The following is a 16,293-nucleotide window of genomic DNA, read 5'->3' as shown; positions in this document are numbered from 1 at the left end:
AAAAAGTCAGCTTTCGCACGCATCTTTTTCTTCTCACACCAAACCGTGTATACAATGTCTTTTTCGTTTATTTGTCACGTGTTTAAATCAGCTCAAACAGCAATGTACTTAGTGAATATTCTCACGCGGGAACGTGCAATAAACGATGAACTATACTCATGTGAAGAAGTCGTTCGCTTTCACGTTACAAGGAATCAAATAACAAAAAGATCAACACTGTGTTTTCCTGTCTAATTTGTTTACGTTGGACCAAGTTCGTGCAGCTGAGAAATTGTGTGTTGTCTAAAAACCGCAAAATTACGCAAATGATCACAAACAAGTCAATATATTCTCAGTGATTCAATCTACCTTCGGTATTTCGAAGCACCGTACAGTATCTCGTAACAACGGCAGATCTGCTGAAGTTCGGGCCGCTAAATTCACTAACTGCTTATAATGAACTGACGTGACTGCTTTATCACTGATCGTGCAATCCGCATCGTTCGTATATTCTCTATTGTATTGTCATTACGTAATTGTTGCAAATTTTTCCATATATACCAGATCCACTAAAAGCATGCCTTTCCTCCTGAGGGCACATGTTAACCAGGGAATGTTATCGGACGAAAACCTATTGTTTTTTTTATTTTAGCTAGTGCTGGCGCACTACATACCAATAATTCATGTCCGCTCATGTATTAAATTTGTCAGCTTGCTAGGTTGGCTAAATTAGGTTGTGCGTCTAGCACCACCTTCAGGCGACGGGTCTTCTTGGCTGCACAATATGTATATATTTGCATGATATGCGGTGGGCCAAAGATGGATGACTTTTGTGAAAGCACGGCTACATTAGGGTAGCTTCATTCATTGTCGTTTCATGCCACCTAAATTATTTTCAATTTATAGATAAAGGATATGGAAAAAGCGTGCATTCAAGATATCTTTCATACACACAGTGTTGCTTGAAAATCACTCTGATATATAAGTGGCAAATTAAGTAGCAATATCAAAGGTGAAGGACATATTCGAGGCCAATAATAAAGTCAACATCGAAGTATAAAATGTCAAGCAGCTGAAACACATGTAAACGTAAGCTTCCGAATGGTAGCCTTTTTTTTTCACTTCTACCATGCGACAATTTATTTCCTTGCGGAGAGAAAGCACACACTACAAAAGTGCTCTCAGCGTGAGGCAGTAGATCATAATTGCAACACTGACGCTGCAAGCATAGCTATCAGTCACCAAGCTATCTTAAACACAACCAACTTCTATCATAAGTGAATTTCATTACACTTTGTATTGAGGCGTTCCAAAAATAATTTCTCGTATCCATGCATCTGATTACCCGTAATTGTGATTTAACTGCCACGCCCGCAAAATTTAGTATATATTATCACCCTGTAGAGAAGGCCCGAGTTATCATTGGAGTTTCTACCAACTTTGAAGTAACACCTTTCTTCTATGCTGTCCTGAGCTGAGAAAGGGTATATTACCTTTTTATTTTGCAAGAATGTTGGAAATATTGTTGATTTTTGTGAATTTAACAGGAGAAATTTTCAAATATGCTTAGTGTTTGACTCTCTAACGGCGCGAGCTCAGTCCACATATCTGCTTTAACTATGCTGTTTGGCAACGTGATGGGCTGATTCAAAACAAACTAAGCATGCAGGAGAAGTTCAGCAAACTTTAAGGTCTGATGGTATCTTTGGGTTAAAATAACGTTAATGCATTGATGCATCAATTTATAAAAACTTGTGCTTTGTTAATGTTATTGTTATTAGATTTTACCTTCCTCTAGGAAACCCACTTGCTAAGTTAAGAAATAAGTGCAATAATCTTGTCCATTAGGCAGTAAGTTGGTGACGTACTGAATTTATTGTGCATATACTTGACGAGTACTTCAGAAGTCAACATGTAAAAAAGTTTTCGGCATTACGTAACCACCTGTACAACTATATATGTGGAAGCTTGTGTGCCGGAAAAATTAACTTTGCCTTTTATGTTTCCTCAGTTCGCAACCTAACACGTCCACTATAATGTCACCTGCGCACTAGCCATTATTATGAATGTCCGCTGTTTTGCATCATTCATGTGCAATGCAAGACAGTAAAGCCTGAAGCTCCCTATTGCATGCATGCAGTTTTTTTTGCTTCATGGTCCGTCAACATGAGCGCTCACTTTCCGGTGTTCAGTTGCTCCACTTTGTTAAATAATTGGTCCAAGTAACAGGCATAATGATACTACCAGTTGAACTGTCTAGACAAATGCCAAAAATGCGACCCTTCACTTGTCGGGTATATTTGACAATAATTATTACTCTACCTGCCTCGAAGAATGCAGTATATGGGTGACACAACACACATATGTATACAAACTACTATTTCAAGGCAAAAAAAAAAAACGCAAACACCTAGTGATGATGCTACACTGCAGAAAACTATCCATAGGGTATATATAGGCACAGTATATTTACCTTTCAAGTAGAGTCACTGGGAGACTTCTACTGTGCATAATAAAACAATAAACATAGAGAGCATAGTGCGTGAAAACCAATATGGGTTTAGTCGTAGCGTCGATGTCCACATATCTTTTCAAGTTAAGGAACCGAATATGCCACAATCCTTCAATCAACAATTATCAATTATCAGCTTGCACTCTATCGTGTCGGCTGAACCAGCGTTAGCAGCGCTGGGGCAAGAGTCCGCAAACACGAGCACAGCAGCGTCGCTTATGCAGGAAGGTCGGCGAAGCAGTCGGGCATACCGCCGATGCCGCTGCACAGGCTTCTTGCCGACAGAGTCGCTAGGCTAACGAGAAGCACGACTAAACGACTACTGCTGATCACAACTTCCATGTCTTGTGGAATTGAAGTCACCGTTTCATTACACACAAACAAAAGTAGGTACACAGATGCGCATGAATGTAACTGTCCCTTGCGCATTGCGCAGTGATGTAGATATATGTACACAGAGTCCACTCGCAGGCGCGGTTCTTTCATGGTGCTGGTAAGTCGCTCGCTGAGCACCGTAGGCCGCACGATGATTCGTATCCCTACCTACCTTCATCGTTGGTGTTTGACATCAATTCCCACATGGAGAAAAAAGAACACTTTTACTTGTACTTTCACACAGCAGAGATTGTTTTCTGCGAAAAAAAAATGTGTGCGATATCGCTTCACGTGTGGAGGCAATGCACTCAAACCACTGGTCAGCTTCATGTCGACGACGTACGAAGACTACATTTCCTAGTTATCGCTTTGAAGTTGTAGCCACTCACAGTGCCGGAACGCGACCGCTGACAAACAGCTTAGTTTTGATAGCGTGTTCAGTGTTCTTCGTTCACAGTAATTCAGAAAATTGAAGCGAGTTATCCCAAGTGTCCATGCTCGGAGGCTTTCACTTAATTTCGGCCCCTTCATGACAGAAACACGATGTAGTGAAAATGCGAGGGTGATCGTTCTGTTGCTGTGAGCACCGACGCGTGTTGAACTCTCGTCTCCTAACAATTTCTATTCGTTCCATAGTGCTTCGCTTTCACTATGGCGTACAGCCTCTAAAACTCAATATCGAGATAGACGACAGGCCGAACAGCGGAACACGGCACATGGCAATCGCTGTGCAGTTACCCTCCCCGTCAGTCTCTTCATTGCCTGGCGTTCGAGCACGATACGCTCGGTCCCGAATTTACTCCCTGTTTGACGAACTGTTTGTCCGTAGGTTCAACGACTGCAGTTTGTTCAACTTTGACCAGTTTCAGCCTAAATGGTTAAAGTGACTTCAGGGGCCTTAACTACTCTCACACACAAAGGGAGTGATTTTTAGAAGGCAGTGTTCAATGTATAGAGTTCTAAGATATTTGGCTCTATTGTGCGTATCTAATTCTATCCAGCTTAACAAATACTGGAATCCTTAGCCATTTGACGCGGCAGTGACCGGGCCAGATGGCACAAGATACCGAAGATGGACTTCGGTTTTAAAGCCGTCAGTACAGGCATACATAAGGGTATAAGGGTAGAAGTGTTTTGATATCTGCATCACCACAGATCACGCTGCAGGGCTATCTGAGATTGAAGGCGGTAATTAATTACTTTAACACAAATTTACGCTCGTCTTCACCAGTAGGAAAATCTCTTTATTTCGCGAGTCTTGTTTTTTGCATGGCCAAGGCTGCCTTGCAAATATTCTCTATGAGAAGCTCCTGTTTTTACTGGATAACAGACAAAGCAACGTTCTCAGTGGAACAGATGATAATGTACATAATGAATGTATACTTATCCGTGAGGGATGGTTGTTAGTAATTTGACTGATTCATTCGAACTATGCTAATGATACCAAAACTCTTTTTGTTGTCGACAAATGTGTAAGTTTCGGCATTCAATACTGTTATGTTGCTGTGACAGGAATTAGTTTTTATAATTGATGCGTGCAATACCGAGATTATTACGAGGGAGGCCTTATGTAGCCCCCCCCCCCCCTGTAATGTCCTAACAGTGCAGGGTATACTGTAATAGGGACTAAATCAACTGCAAACGCCGATGTGCTGCAGTTTATTTTAACAGTTTATTTAGCAATTAAAAATGTTTTAGCCAAGCATGAGCAACCCAGAAATAAAAAAAAAGAATTTCAGTAATTGTACTGCTGTAACGTATTTCATAAAATGTTTTGAGGTCGTTTTGCAAAAGTACCATCGAAAGACCCTATCACGTCAAGGGCAAATGTCCCTCAATATCGGTTTTTCAGAATTTGAGGCCATTTGAGTAGCAGTCATTCGGTGTACTTTTCGAACTATCTGTTTCTATCCCGCGCTTTGTCTTACACATCTAATGCTTTCATTTTAAGCTGTGTGAAACAATGCTACATATTGACACTGGTCTAGGTGACAGGAATCACAATATCACAAAAGTGTGGAGCTATCTTAAGCTCCCAGACAGTCCAGCATCGTCCGGCTTACCCTTTCCACAAACCCCCTCGTTGCATGAATCTTTCATTCCATCTAGTATACCAAACTACCTACAGAAGAGTTCAATATGTAATGATGCGGAAAGATGCTTTCGTGAAACATAATTTATGAGATGATATCAGTAAGAGTTTGCGAGTATAATCATATAGGGGACCACTTTTCAGGTGCATGAAGATGTGGGTGCATTCTGGCAACATGATCTTCTTGCTGGGAATACTTTGCCTCGTGTCCTTGTTACAAGGCCCGGCACCCGTTGAAGGAACAATTGGCAGAGATGGTACGTACTTATTTTAGCGTGTCTTAACCTTAAACATGACTACAGTAAGCATTTGTATACAAATTTAGGGCACCAACAAGTTAGTTATTCGCTTAACACGACAATAAATTTAGTTCATGGCCGAAAATGACAACCTTAACGTGTTGAACATCGTAAATGCTTTTTTTTTCTATATTGGGCAGCTAACCTATTCCTAGTGTTACTTTTTAGGATGCTGAATTGTAATAAAATTTTATGAGCGTCAGGCTGCTGCAGAGATCGCAGATATTCTCCATGTAAAAGCAGAAATACTTTACCACAACTAAAATCTCGTGGACGCAAATAAACTAACAGGACCTCATCATATTTTTAGTATTTGCTTGAGTGCAGTTATTTGTTTAGGAAAATTTGTAGCGCCTAATAATTTATCAATAAAGTTATTTAATCAATAAAGTTATTTCATCATGATAAATTATGGCATACATATTGTTCGGAAATCGGGAAAGTTGGATGTCGTTCATTGTATTCACCATGGAGTTGGAGCGAAGAAGTCCAAACTCATCGCGTTCGTAGAGCGCTAAGCACGACTTTTCCAATGTCTGATGCCGGAACGGCCCTGGACAAAATTTAGAGAAGGCACGGTGAAGCTGAATCCAGTAAAAACTCTGTAGTCATCTTGAAGTGAGACAGCAGATTACGTAGTTTTTACAGGCAATGGGTGGTGCCGAATTGTTCCTCTCTTAAACTGTATAAAAAAGCAAAACACTATTTCTCCTTCTTGCTAGAAGTAGCTATTCCGAGGTTTATGCTTTGCAGGCATATGAGAGGTCGATATAGAGGCTTTCATGTGCATAGTCCCAAATATACGAGTAAGCAACAAACACTTTACGCCAAAGTAAGACAATGTGCTGACACAAGTGAGATAGCTTGCTGGTTTCAAAGAACTAGTGTGGCTATGGCGCACCTTCATTCAAATTCAGTCGCGTACTTGTCGTGGGTAGTTCCACTCTGGCGTAACAGAGTGGTCGCACTCTGTGTGCGCCTAGCACAAACAGTTTAAATTTCTGCCTTGAAATTCGATTATCAGCATCTACAACTATGTGTTACTTTGTGATTTCTTGAAACGGGTACGCCAGGCACTGGCATGCACTACAACTTCCTAATGCAAACGCCTACGCTAAGTCAATCAATAAAATATTAACTAACTAATATTAGTTATGTTACAAAAGCGGTTCCCGAAAAACTAAGTGGTTTGTAAGTAAAGTATTCAATCATATTTTCTTCCGTTTTTGTAAACACCTCATGGATATAAAACGAACGCGCTCGCATCAGCCCATCTTGAGCTTTCATACGCACGAGCAAATTTTTTGGCACATTCCGACATCGTCAGTCACTGAGATGCAGCGTTCAACGAAGGTAGTGCACTGTGCTTCCCTTAGTTTTATATGTGAAAGATTTCTTCGCGTACTGCAAGTAATTTTGGCGTCTATCTATGTATCCATCTATTCATTAATTTATCTAGCTGCATACGTATACGTGGTTTCGTTATCACGCCTCTAACTTGGCCTAAACTGACATTAGTATTGGAGGGTAAGATGTTTTGACGAATAAGACGCTATAGTTAGGACATGAATAATATCTTATTCCCGTAACGTACCTAAGCAAACACTTTCCGCCAGACAGTGGCCCATACGCACGGGCGTGCATGTAGCACTGGTATGCGGCTATGTGCCACAGGTGATTGCCACTTAGTATCTACCCAGGAACGTTGAGATAGCCGGGTATGTTCTACGGTTATGCCGTTATGTGCCACAAGGGATTGACACGTAGTATTTACGCAGAAACGGCGAGATGCGCGGGTATTTGCCACTGGTAGGAGGCTATGTGCCACAGGCGATTGACACGTATTATCTACCCAAAAACTGTCTAAACAGACATGGACGATTTTAACCCGTGAGCGTCAAGTAAAAGCTGACATCGGCAGCATTCACTCAAACCATTAAAAAACATCTATCAGGATACCAGCAGGAGTCTTACCTCGGCATTTTGCGAGACAATAAAGCAATCTACTACAAAGCCATGCCAGGCTTCGTGGCTACTTTTCAAATAGAGCCCAATGATCATGAAACGCCAACTGTAGTTGCAGAACTGGCTAACAAATTTTACGAACATTACATATGTACTGCTATCATACAGCCTTCATTCCGGGTTATCATCAATTGTAGTTAGGTGCCACACCCTGAAGTTGATTTCAGTAGAACCATCCAGGATTGCGATGCTCACAAGCACCTGTGCTTCTTATCAGCTTATCGTTTCTGGCATTACTAATACTCACTTCCCAGGGAAAATAGCTGCGAAAGCCCAAACAACGAGTTATATAAACATATAAAACTGTTCTTCTTATGAGTGTGCGAGCAACATTTGCGGTTATATTAGGATCATTTTATAACGTGTCGCTCAATAAAAAAACTACAACCCGGTCACGTTTCCTCTGAATGCTTCGCAAACCGTCAATTCCGAGTATGTGAGGTATCTGCCGAGTTTTTTCTACTGAAAGGAAAAGGAGGGAACGGATGAAACAGTGATACTGCATCAATGTTGAGAGAAACTGAGTGGCAGCCTAGTAGAAACTTTTAGGTAGATTCAGACGGCTTTCAGAAACGATGCTACAAGCAGGAAGCAGATTCAGCAGGGGTACACTCGGCCGAAAGACGACCATACACTGGTAGAGGGTGAAACACGCTCCATCCCGCTGTGAATCTACCGATATTACTAGATCGTTGCCGAATGAAATGCTTTGTTGCACACCGGCAGCTACCTGAGAAATTGCCTAAGAAGTTGGCATCATCTCTCTTTCTGCAGATGTCATATGACGGAAGATTCGGGCATCAAAAGGCTTGCGGCAACACTCGTGCTAAAGCTTCTCACTGTTGAGCAATTGAGACTTCGTGAAGTCTCAGAGTCACACGAATTTGCGGACTTCATGAACCGCTACCCCAACTTCACGAACACCGTCATCACTAGGGATGAGTCTCAAGTGTATAGATACGATCCGGAAAGAAAATCGCAGTCGTCACCGTGGAAGAAATATATGTCAATAAGACCACAGAAATACCACCAAGTGGGCAGCAACGCGAAAGTGATGCTGAAGGAATTGTTTGATTTCCGCGGTGTGGTTCCCCACGAGTACGCACCAGAGGTTCAAATATCACCGAAGATTACTTCAGGCATGCTTTGCATCACCTACGTGATGCTGCGGTGCCGGAGACCTGAGTATCGGTCAACAGGAAATTGGCACATGAACCACAACAATGCTTTAGAACGTTCCTTTCACCTAATTAGGGCTGCTTCTTTTAGACAAAAAAAAAACAGATTTCTGTAGTTCAAGAAGCTTTTTACTCCCTTGATACGATTCCCTGCTACTTCGGGCGGCTTCCGAGAATCGAGAGATCATTGAAAGGATGATTGAGTGATATGTGGGGTTCAACGACCCAAAACCACCATATATATAATAAAGACGCCGTGATGGAGGGCTCTGGAAACTTTGACCAGCTGTGGTTCTTCAACATGCACACAAATCTGAGCACACGGGACTAAAGCATTATTGCCTCCATCAAAAATACAGCCACTGCAGCCTGGATTCAATCCCACGATTTGCGGGTTAGAAGCCGAGTATCTTTACCACAAGAAAACCACGGTAGGGCGCCATTAAAAGGAGCACATTTTCACAAAAAACAGGACATTGCGGCCGCAACAGATGAGGAAAACTATCTTTTGAAAGAGGCCTGTCGGAATTATACCAACAATTGTAGCGCCCATGAGAGAACAGCTTGGAGTCGCAAAAATAGTATACTGAGGACGATCTGGTTTCCGACATCCCAGTTGTTCCCTTAGTTGTTCCTTCAGTCGAAGGTTGTACACTTTTGTAGCAGACCTCACATCTCAACCTCGACGTGAAGTTCAACATCAAGTATTGCTGACTGTTCCTTCGTTGTGGCAAAGTACAAACAATGCCTTACGCCACTGGTTTCTCAGCGTTCGTACGGGTAGAGTTTGCTCACGGCAGAAGGGGTGAACACGCTGCACTAATATTTTCAAATACTACAGCCAAAAGCATTGCCAAGAAACAGAATCTTTCACAAGTGCCTCGACAGCTCAGTAGCATAAGAGAATGCCTACGCGTGTGACCAATTATTTTTCGTGTCTCGATGCACTCCCGACGTCTACGTAAAAGATTTCATGCACCAACATGTTTTCTCTCAGGAATAGGTAGGTATCTAGCGATGCACTCACCACGTGTGTCTAAGTGAACGCCCGTGTCAGGGAGCCTTCATGTGCACGCCTTCCTAACTCACGCAGCGTGCGTTCCTAACTCAAACAGCGGTAAACCCGTGGTGAATCATCGCCGCTCCTACAAGGAATGCAAACAAACCGCATCAAGCAACCGTCTCTTTCGACGCCAACAAGCGTTGAACGCCACAGTTTCATCGGGCCGAGTTCCTACCGCCTTTGCAATCTCCAGCCTCTCTTCTCTTAGGCACGCCACACAGTCAATTGTGCCTCAACGAAAGTGAAGGTGCGCACGTCTTTCAGCTTATTTCGTCTTTCTCGTCTACTTTGAATTCTCCCCGACAGTCCACACGCAGCACTTTGCCTTACAACCAAGGACATCAACTATGCCGAAGACACTAGATAATATGTAAAACGGAGGTCTTTAACAGAATCGCGTTATAAACGGCTCAAAAAGCCATGCGTTCTGACATTTGCGAGCCTTTATCTTATTCTCTACCATTGTTATCACTTTCATATATTTTCTAGAAAACTAAGGGTACACTATAAAACAGGAGTGTTTATGTAGCCATGCTATCAACCACAACTGGAATAAATGTATGTACTTTATTTCGCCCAATACACAGCACTGAGCACTTTATTTTCATTTATCTACCCAGCATAACATCAAGGCTTCATTGAAAACACAAAAACTTCTTCTTCATTAATTTAATCGTACCTTATACAACCATGCGTAGCTTTTGCTGATATATAAAACAAGAGCCAGGAAATGAGTCGCACTGTTAGGCAATGATTGCAAAAGTGAGAATGCACATGATGATTATATGTTGTAGTGATAATAAAGTGAGGATGCAGTTTTCTCACTGACCATTATGTTTCGGTTCTGACATATTTTGTTCATGTGACAGGTCATCCGATATACGCTAAACTGAAGTTCAGACCTGGAGCACCACCCGCACCCGTTCCTCGTACGTATTCCGCTATTTTTCTCACTGTGTGGTACATAGAGAGTAACGTACATTGAAAATTAAGATTTATAGACTGACACAAAAAAATGACTCAATAAAAGAAGGCTATACACCCAGCTTTGTTCCAAATACATGGGCGTCACAGATTTGAAAAGGTCTAAATACAAAAAATTGGCCCCGTATCTGCACGTTTCACTTCAAATGTCGACGAAAGACGATAGTCTGGCGTGTGGAGGGCGGGAACAAAAGGTTTATTTGATGTTCCGGGCGAGAAAATTGGTGCGTTGTATTCTGGAAGCGCTGCGTTAGAGAGTCTCAATCCCTGCAGCGATGGCGAACGAGCGCATAGAGTTACGTTAGACACGGGCGCCATCTGACAGTTATCTTCGAAAACAAAGGAAGGCGTGAGCACCCACGGAGAAAGATGCGCACTTGTCTTGTAGGCGATAAGGAGACGAACGTAAAGCGACAAGCAAGTGCCACCACCACGTCATCTTAGTAAAGTACTGAAAACACTTGCCTTTTTGAGCATCGCGTTGAGCAGTCATCGCAGTGTGATAACGCTACGGTCCTTAGGATTACTTGTGTGTGCCTTCTCTGGTATAAAGACACAAATACAAACATTTACGTATTGTTATGGTGCCTCAAATATGCGCAATTGCTTTTTAATTGACAATCGCACAAATATGAACGCTGAAACTTGAGCAAAATTGGTAGGCGCTGCGGATATGGTTGGCCGTTCAAGGTATCGTTAGGTCCTTTTAGTGAAATTGTTACCGTGGACGAACAGAGAAATGGACAGACAGACAGACAGACAGACAGACAGACAGACAGACAGACAGACAGACAGACAGACAGACAGACAGACAGACAGACAGACAGACAGACAGACAGACAGACAGACAGAAAGGTAGAAAGACAGACCAAAATTTTGGCGTTGAAAGTCCCGATCAAAGAGTATCATCTTTAAAATTCCTCCACTATGACTTCATATTGAAATTCGTGAATTGGTAGGCTTCACCACAAACGAAGTAAAGGGGCCAATACTCGTTGTAAAAAAAGAGCGGTACAATGACATTTCAAGCTGTATGATAAGTTGTACTCACATTGGAAGACATCCTCACTCGACCCAGATACCCTGAGCCTCCTGGCCTGTCCCTGATATCAGCCAATGCTGCTACTTCACGACCGCAGTCCTTGGTCTTGAGGTTGTTTTGCCTGAGTGTTGCATATTTGTGGCAGAAAATATGATGTTACGACAAACTAGCATTACTGAAACTACTATACAAGTGATGTTGCTTTATTGCCTTGAAAACAAAGGAGTGATAGCGACGTTGTTGCATGACATGGTACCACAAAGATGGTAATGCAGGCACTACACATTATGTAGTAGAAGGATTAGTTTTCGAACAGGCAAAATGAATTTTGCCTGTTTACATGAATGCCTATTTTCACAGAATCGTGAAAATAGGCAAGTACTTGAGAATGCTTCATTTCAAATCACCTTCGTTGTATTATATTTATTCAATTATTTGCTGAACCATGCACTTGATTGCATGCAGCATTTCATTACTGTGATTTGCATTGCTAAAATGAGTTTGATGTAACTAGTTGTCTATAACTATTGGTGTGTCTTTTTCTTGTTATCACTAGATTGTGAGCAGCTGTGTCTTTTTCTTGTTATCACTAGATTGTGAGCAGCTATATACTGAACAGTTTCTCACCTGTCCTAAGAGAGGTGTTGATCGCCCGTAGAAAATATTAAAACATCTTCTGCAATGAATGTGAGGACGTCATGGCCAGCACTCACAGCCCTGGTCAGCTTGAAAAGTGCCAAGATGCCACACTATCTTGGTCAGTGGTTCTCAAGTGATGTCCATAGAACCCACCGGGTCCACGAAGCCATTTTAGGTGTCTGCAAAACGCACCTTCTGACTAAGAAAAGGAGCCCTTTATAAGGCACAGTATGTCTTGTGGCAGCGGCTCTGATTTTTAGGTTCAATGCTTCACCGAATAAACATTTCACAATGTAGTGGAGTTGATATACGTTACGCCTTATTCATTAAATGTTGTAGAAAATTGCAGTTGGTCATATTTGAAAAGCGAGCATAGCTAGAAAAAAATATAATGTGGTTGCGGAATGGAAACATTACTGGCAAGATGTTTAGATCGAATTTGTGGGACTGTTTTTCTTGACCATTCATGACCACGAGTAAACAAACGGTATCGATTGCATGGCGCATGATGTGTTAGTTTAGAATACCCTTTCTCCGCTTTTTGTTTCTCCCCTAGAACAACGAACTTAGGCGTAAGTATTAAAGGTGATTGTAAAAATAACACTCTGTGTTATGCTCTGTAAGCTATAAAATATTTTAATTCGTCTATCTTACACTGTATTTAGGACCTGGAACCTACCACACGCCTGTTAAAGGGATGAAAAGTACGTATTTCTTCTCTGTTCTTTTAGATTGTTGATAGTAAAAGAGGCAGCAATACATGCTCTTATAGAAATTGTTTACAATATATTGTTCAATAATGTGCACGCACTACTGGACTGTGACACTTGAGAATATGCAAACCTTCCTTTCTTAGTGAAATGCGAAAACAGTGCATCTCGCATAGCTGATCACAAATATTATATTGTAAAGAAAACAAATTGCGACGAGTTCTTTTTTTTTTATATTACAGCTGGGAGACGTTGTGCTTTAAGCGCTTTAAAGGGCAGTGGCAATGCGAGTTAGTTTATGCGGGTAATAATGATATTGTTATTGCCTCTCATTTTCTCCGGCACTGCTGGGAAAGGTTTGACAGAGGACGCTTCCGCAAGCAAACGCCTGAGTGTCGATGTGTGTAGAAGCTACGCAGTTAAGCTGTTCCTATATAAATGTGTCGTCTACTATCACTAAGCATCATGCAGTCAAGCTTTCTGTGCTCGTGGAATACGCACTCATTTTTACAGGTCAGAACTGGGTGGATATATCGGAATTGTGTCTTCAAGTATATAAACTAATAAACAGTACTACTACCTACTGATTTTCCTTGATTGCCTTTATCGTGCGATATATATTTACATCTTCGTTGCTCTGTTTAAAGAGACCCGGTACCCCTTAATAAAGCCAGCCATATAATGGTGCCTTTGAGTAATGAAGGTGTCTGCATACACTGGGACAAATTATGTTGCACCAAATCACTGTTTGCCATGGCGTCATAGATGTACAGGGGGCACGCTATTTTCTACGTATTTCTTTTCGAAATAAAAAAAATATGTTCTCAACTGCTGCAAGGTTCACCGCACAAAGTGGGAAGAACATTTATTGAGCCGATCTGCTAAAAATACGAAACAAAATTCTACAAACTAAGCGTTGCGATAATTGTGCATATGCCTGTTTTTTTTTCTCAAATTCTCAAAAGAACCACCGCCCCCAAGTCGTCTTTTGAAGCCTGGTACGTATCGCCTTTTTATGATGCTTTCAATTTTTCGTCGAACCAACCATAAGAAATTTGTTTTGTGTACTCGTGATATAGCGCTAGCTGAAATAACAATGTATAAACGTGCTGCAAATATGATCCTGTTTTTTGTATTTTATAGGTAATTTCTTCCGGTTTACTCATTTTAAAAAGGAATAATCTCAGTAGTATTGTTGAATATTTTGAAAAATGAGAAGCATAACAGCCCCTTCCTCCCCCAAAATCAGATTACTCAAAATAAGTGCCGCCAGTGTCCTTGTGTGAAGGTTTCACAATTCTTAAAAGATTCTATGATCAAGCATGCGGGCGAACAATGCCACGTCTAGTCTGAATATACGTATGCTTATGAGCAGACTTCTTCACAAATTGAGAATTTTTTATTAAATGTATCTGCTTTTTTTCTTATCCACTGAGGTAGGTTTCGTTTACACCTACATGCTAGGCACATGTTGTATCACTCTTAGATGTAACGGGAGTACAGAAAAATACACCAGTTGCGCCTATTTGATACTGCACAGCAGAAATTTACTATTGCAGTAAAAATCACTGCAAAGCGCACGATGAAAATACAAGCTGTAAACAAACTTCGACTGAAGAAAATGAATATTTTTGTTTCATTATGAAGCATATATAAACGCCAACTGAGTATTGGTTGTATTGCGCGTTAGTAAGTACCTAAGTGCTCAAATTAGTGAATTATTTTACAACGTCAACAAAAATGCTACCCAAGAAGCAATGGTCCTCTAAGATTGTGTGCGGGATTGAAGGATGTGTTTCGCACGCACCTGTAGCTGTGAATAACACACAAAGATCCTTCACAACCTTTGACGTCACTTTCGCTTGCAGTCATAGACATCTTCGCACAAAATTCACAACAAAAATAAAAGATAAGTTTCTGTCCTCGTAAATCTCTGGCAGCACTGACAGAGTCAAGTACAAAAGTATTGAAACATAAATAAAGTACTGAAAAGATGAATTTTGTTGTCCTGACACTGAAAACGCTTCGCATTAACGTAATGCACAGACAGTTCATATGAATAAAAAATTTTGCATTTTATTGAAATATGAAATCATGACAACATGACGTTCATGACCTCTATATTTTTCTTAAACAGGTCCACCAGACCCAAAACGTCACTTGAAGCCTCGTATGTATTCCATCGCTCTCTTACTGCCCTACTGCCATAAAATATGCCTTGAGATATTTTAAGTTTTCATGCCCTGAATAGCTACGGGTTGAACACACTTTTGTCTCCTCAGAAGTTCTAGATTCTTCTTCCACAGGACACAACAATTGCAGTTATCATGTATAAAAATACATTATTAGTGTCAGTATACTTATTTGTGGTGAATATGCAAATAATATTTCTACAAAAGAGGTTTCACGCTACGATATCATGACTCTAGGAAAAAAAAACTTTATTATCTTTCTTGAATCATTCTTACGAACCAAGTTGTAACAGAGTGAAATTGAGGACTATTATTTTATACACGCATTGGCACTAGTGTATATATATTGCAGATCTTCTTTAGAAACTTTAAGCAAGCAACGTGATTTTCAATTTTTGAAATTTGCTTTATGTATTATTGACTCTTGGGGGCGTTGCAAAATAAGAGAGACCTTCTGGTTCCAATATGTCACAATTACTAAAAAAACATTTAGTTTACCAAAATAATTTATTTAGGATAAAGTTTCGCACTAACTTTGTTTGGTAGGGTTCAAGGCGTTCAAATGGTCGACGAGAACCAGATGGTGGCATATCGAAATTGTTTTTCAAGGGCTGTTATTCACTGCACCTAGAATAAAGTTGTTGGTGCTTGCCGAAAGTTACCGCCCCTAATGCAACTCGCTCAATTCACCAAGTGCCTTTCCGTAGAGAAGACAACAAACCAGCACCTCTTTCCGCGTGCCTTTGCGACCAGCTTAAAGGCAAATTCTCAGCCGCGTTGTTGCCTATCACGTCTATCGCAGATGGCAGCACGTTGAGAACGACAAATATAGGACTTTGTCAGATTACTTTATTCCTGTAAGTAAATGGAGACATGTTGAATATCAGGGTCACCGCGTTGTTTTAGCCTGAATAACAAAATAAAGATGTTGCACGCATAAGTACACCATATTGTGCAGACACTGACACCTATTTTCCCTCTTTGAAGTTGCACCACGATGAATATCCGTTAAGTCATCGTGTGCTGACCAATTATTCTTTTCAGCAGTAAAGCCATTCATCTCGTTATTGAACAGTGCGGTACACCTAGGTCTGCTAGTATATTTTAATGCAGTCACCTGCACTTAGATTTTACCGTCCTCAGTACCATGTTTGAGATGTGCAATAACGTGTGCTAGCCGTGGCTAAGTGTATATGCCTACAG

The 16,293-nt window shown here is 41.1% G+C and overlaps 1 protein-coding gene across 1 annotated transcript in view; it reads left to right on the top strand.

The window, feature by feature from the left end:
• The first annotated feature begins 1,336 nt into the window (after nt 1-1,336).
• LOC119165871 (uncharacterized) overlaps nt 1,337-16,293 on the top strand; it is a 30,677-nt gene continuing 15,720 nt past the window's right edge. Inside the window, exons 1-6 of the mRNA XM_037417892.2 lie at nt 1,337-1,463; nt 5,103-5,215; nt 10,393-10,452; nt 12,854-12,892; nt 13,864-13,896; nt 15,036-15,068. Coding sequence (XP_037273789.2) covers nt 5,107-5,215; nt 10,393-10,452; nt 12,854-12,892; nt 13,864-13,896; nt 15,036-15,068 — 274 coding nt within the window. The 5' untranslated portion in view covers nt 1,337-1,463; nt 5,103-5,106. The remainder of the gene's footprint in view (nt 1,464-5,102; nt 5,216-10,392; nt 10,453-12,853; nt 12,893-13,863; nt 13,897-15,035; nt 15,069-16,293) is intronic.

The sequence above is a fragment of the Rhipicephalus microplus genome, chromosome 8 (assembly GCF_043290135.1).
Source record: "Rhipicephalus microplus isolate Deutch F79 chromosome 8, USDA_Rmic, whole genome shotgun sequence".
NCBI classification, from domain to species: Eukaryota; Metazoa; Arthropoda; class Arachnida; order Ixodida; family Ixodidae; genus Rhipicephalus; species Rhipicephalus microplus.
The sequence above is the reverse complement of the archived record's forward strand: the minus strand, read 5'-3'. Positions and strand labels throughout refer to the sequence as shown.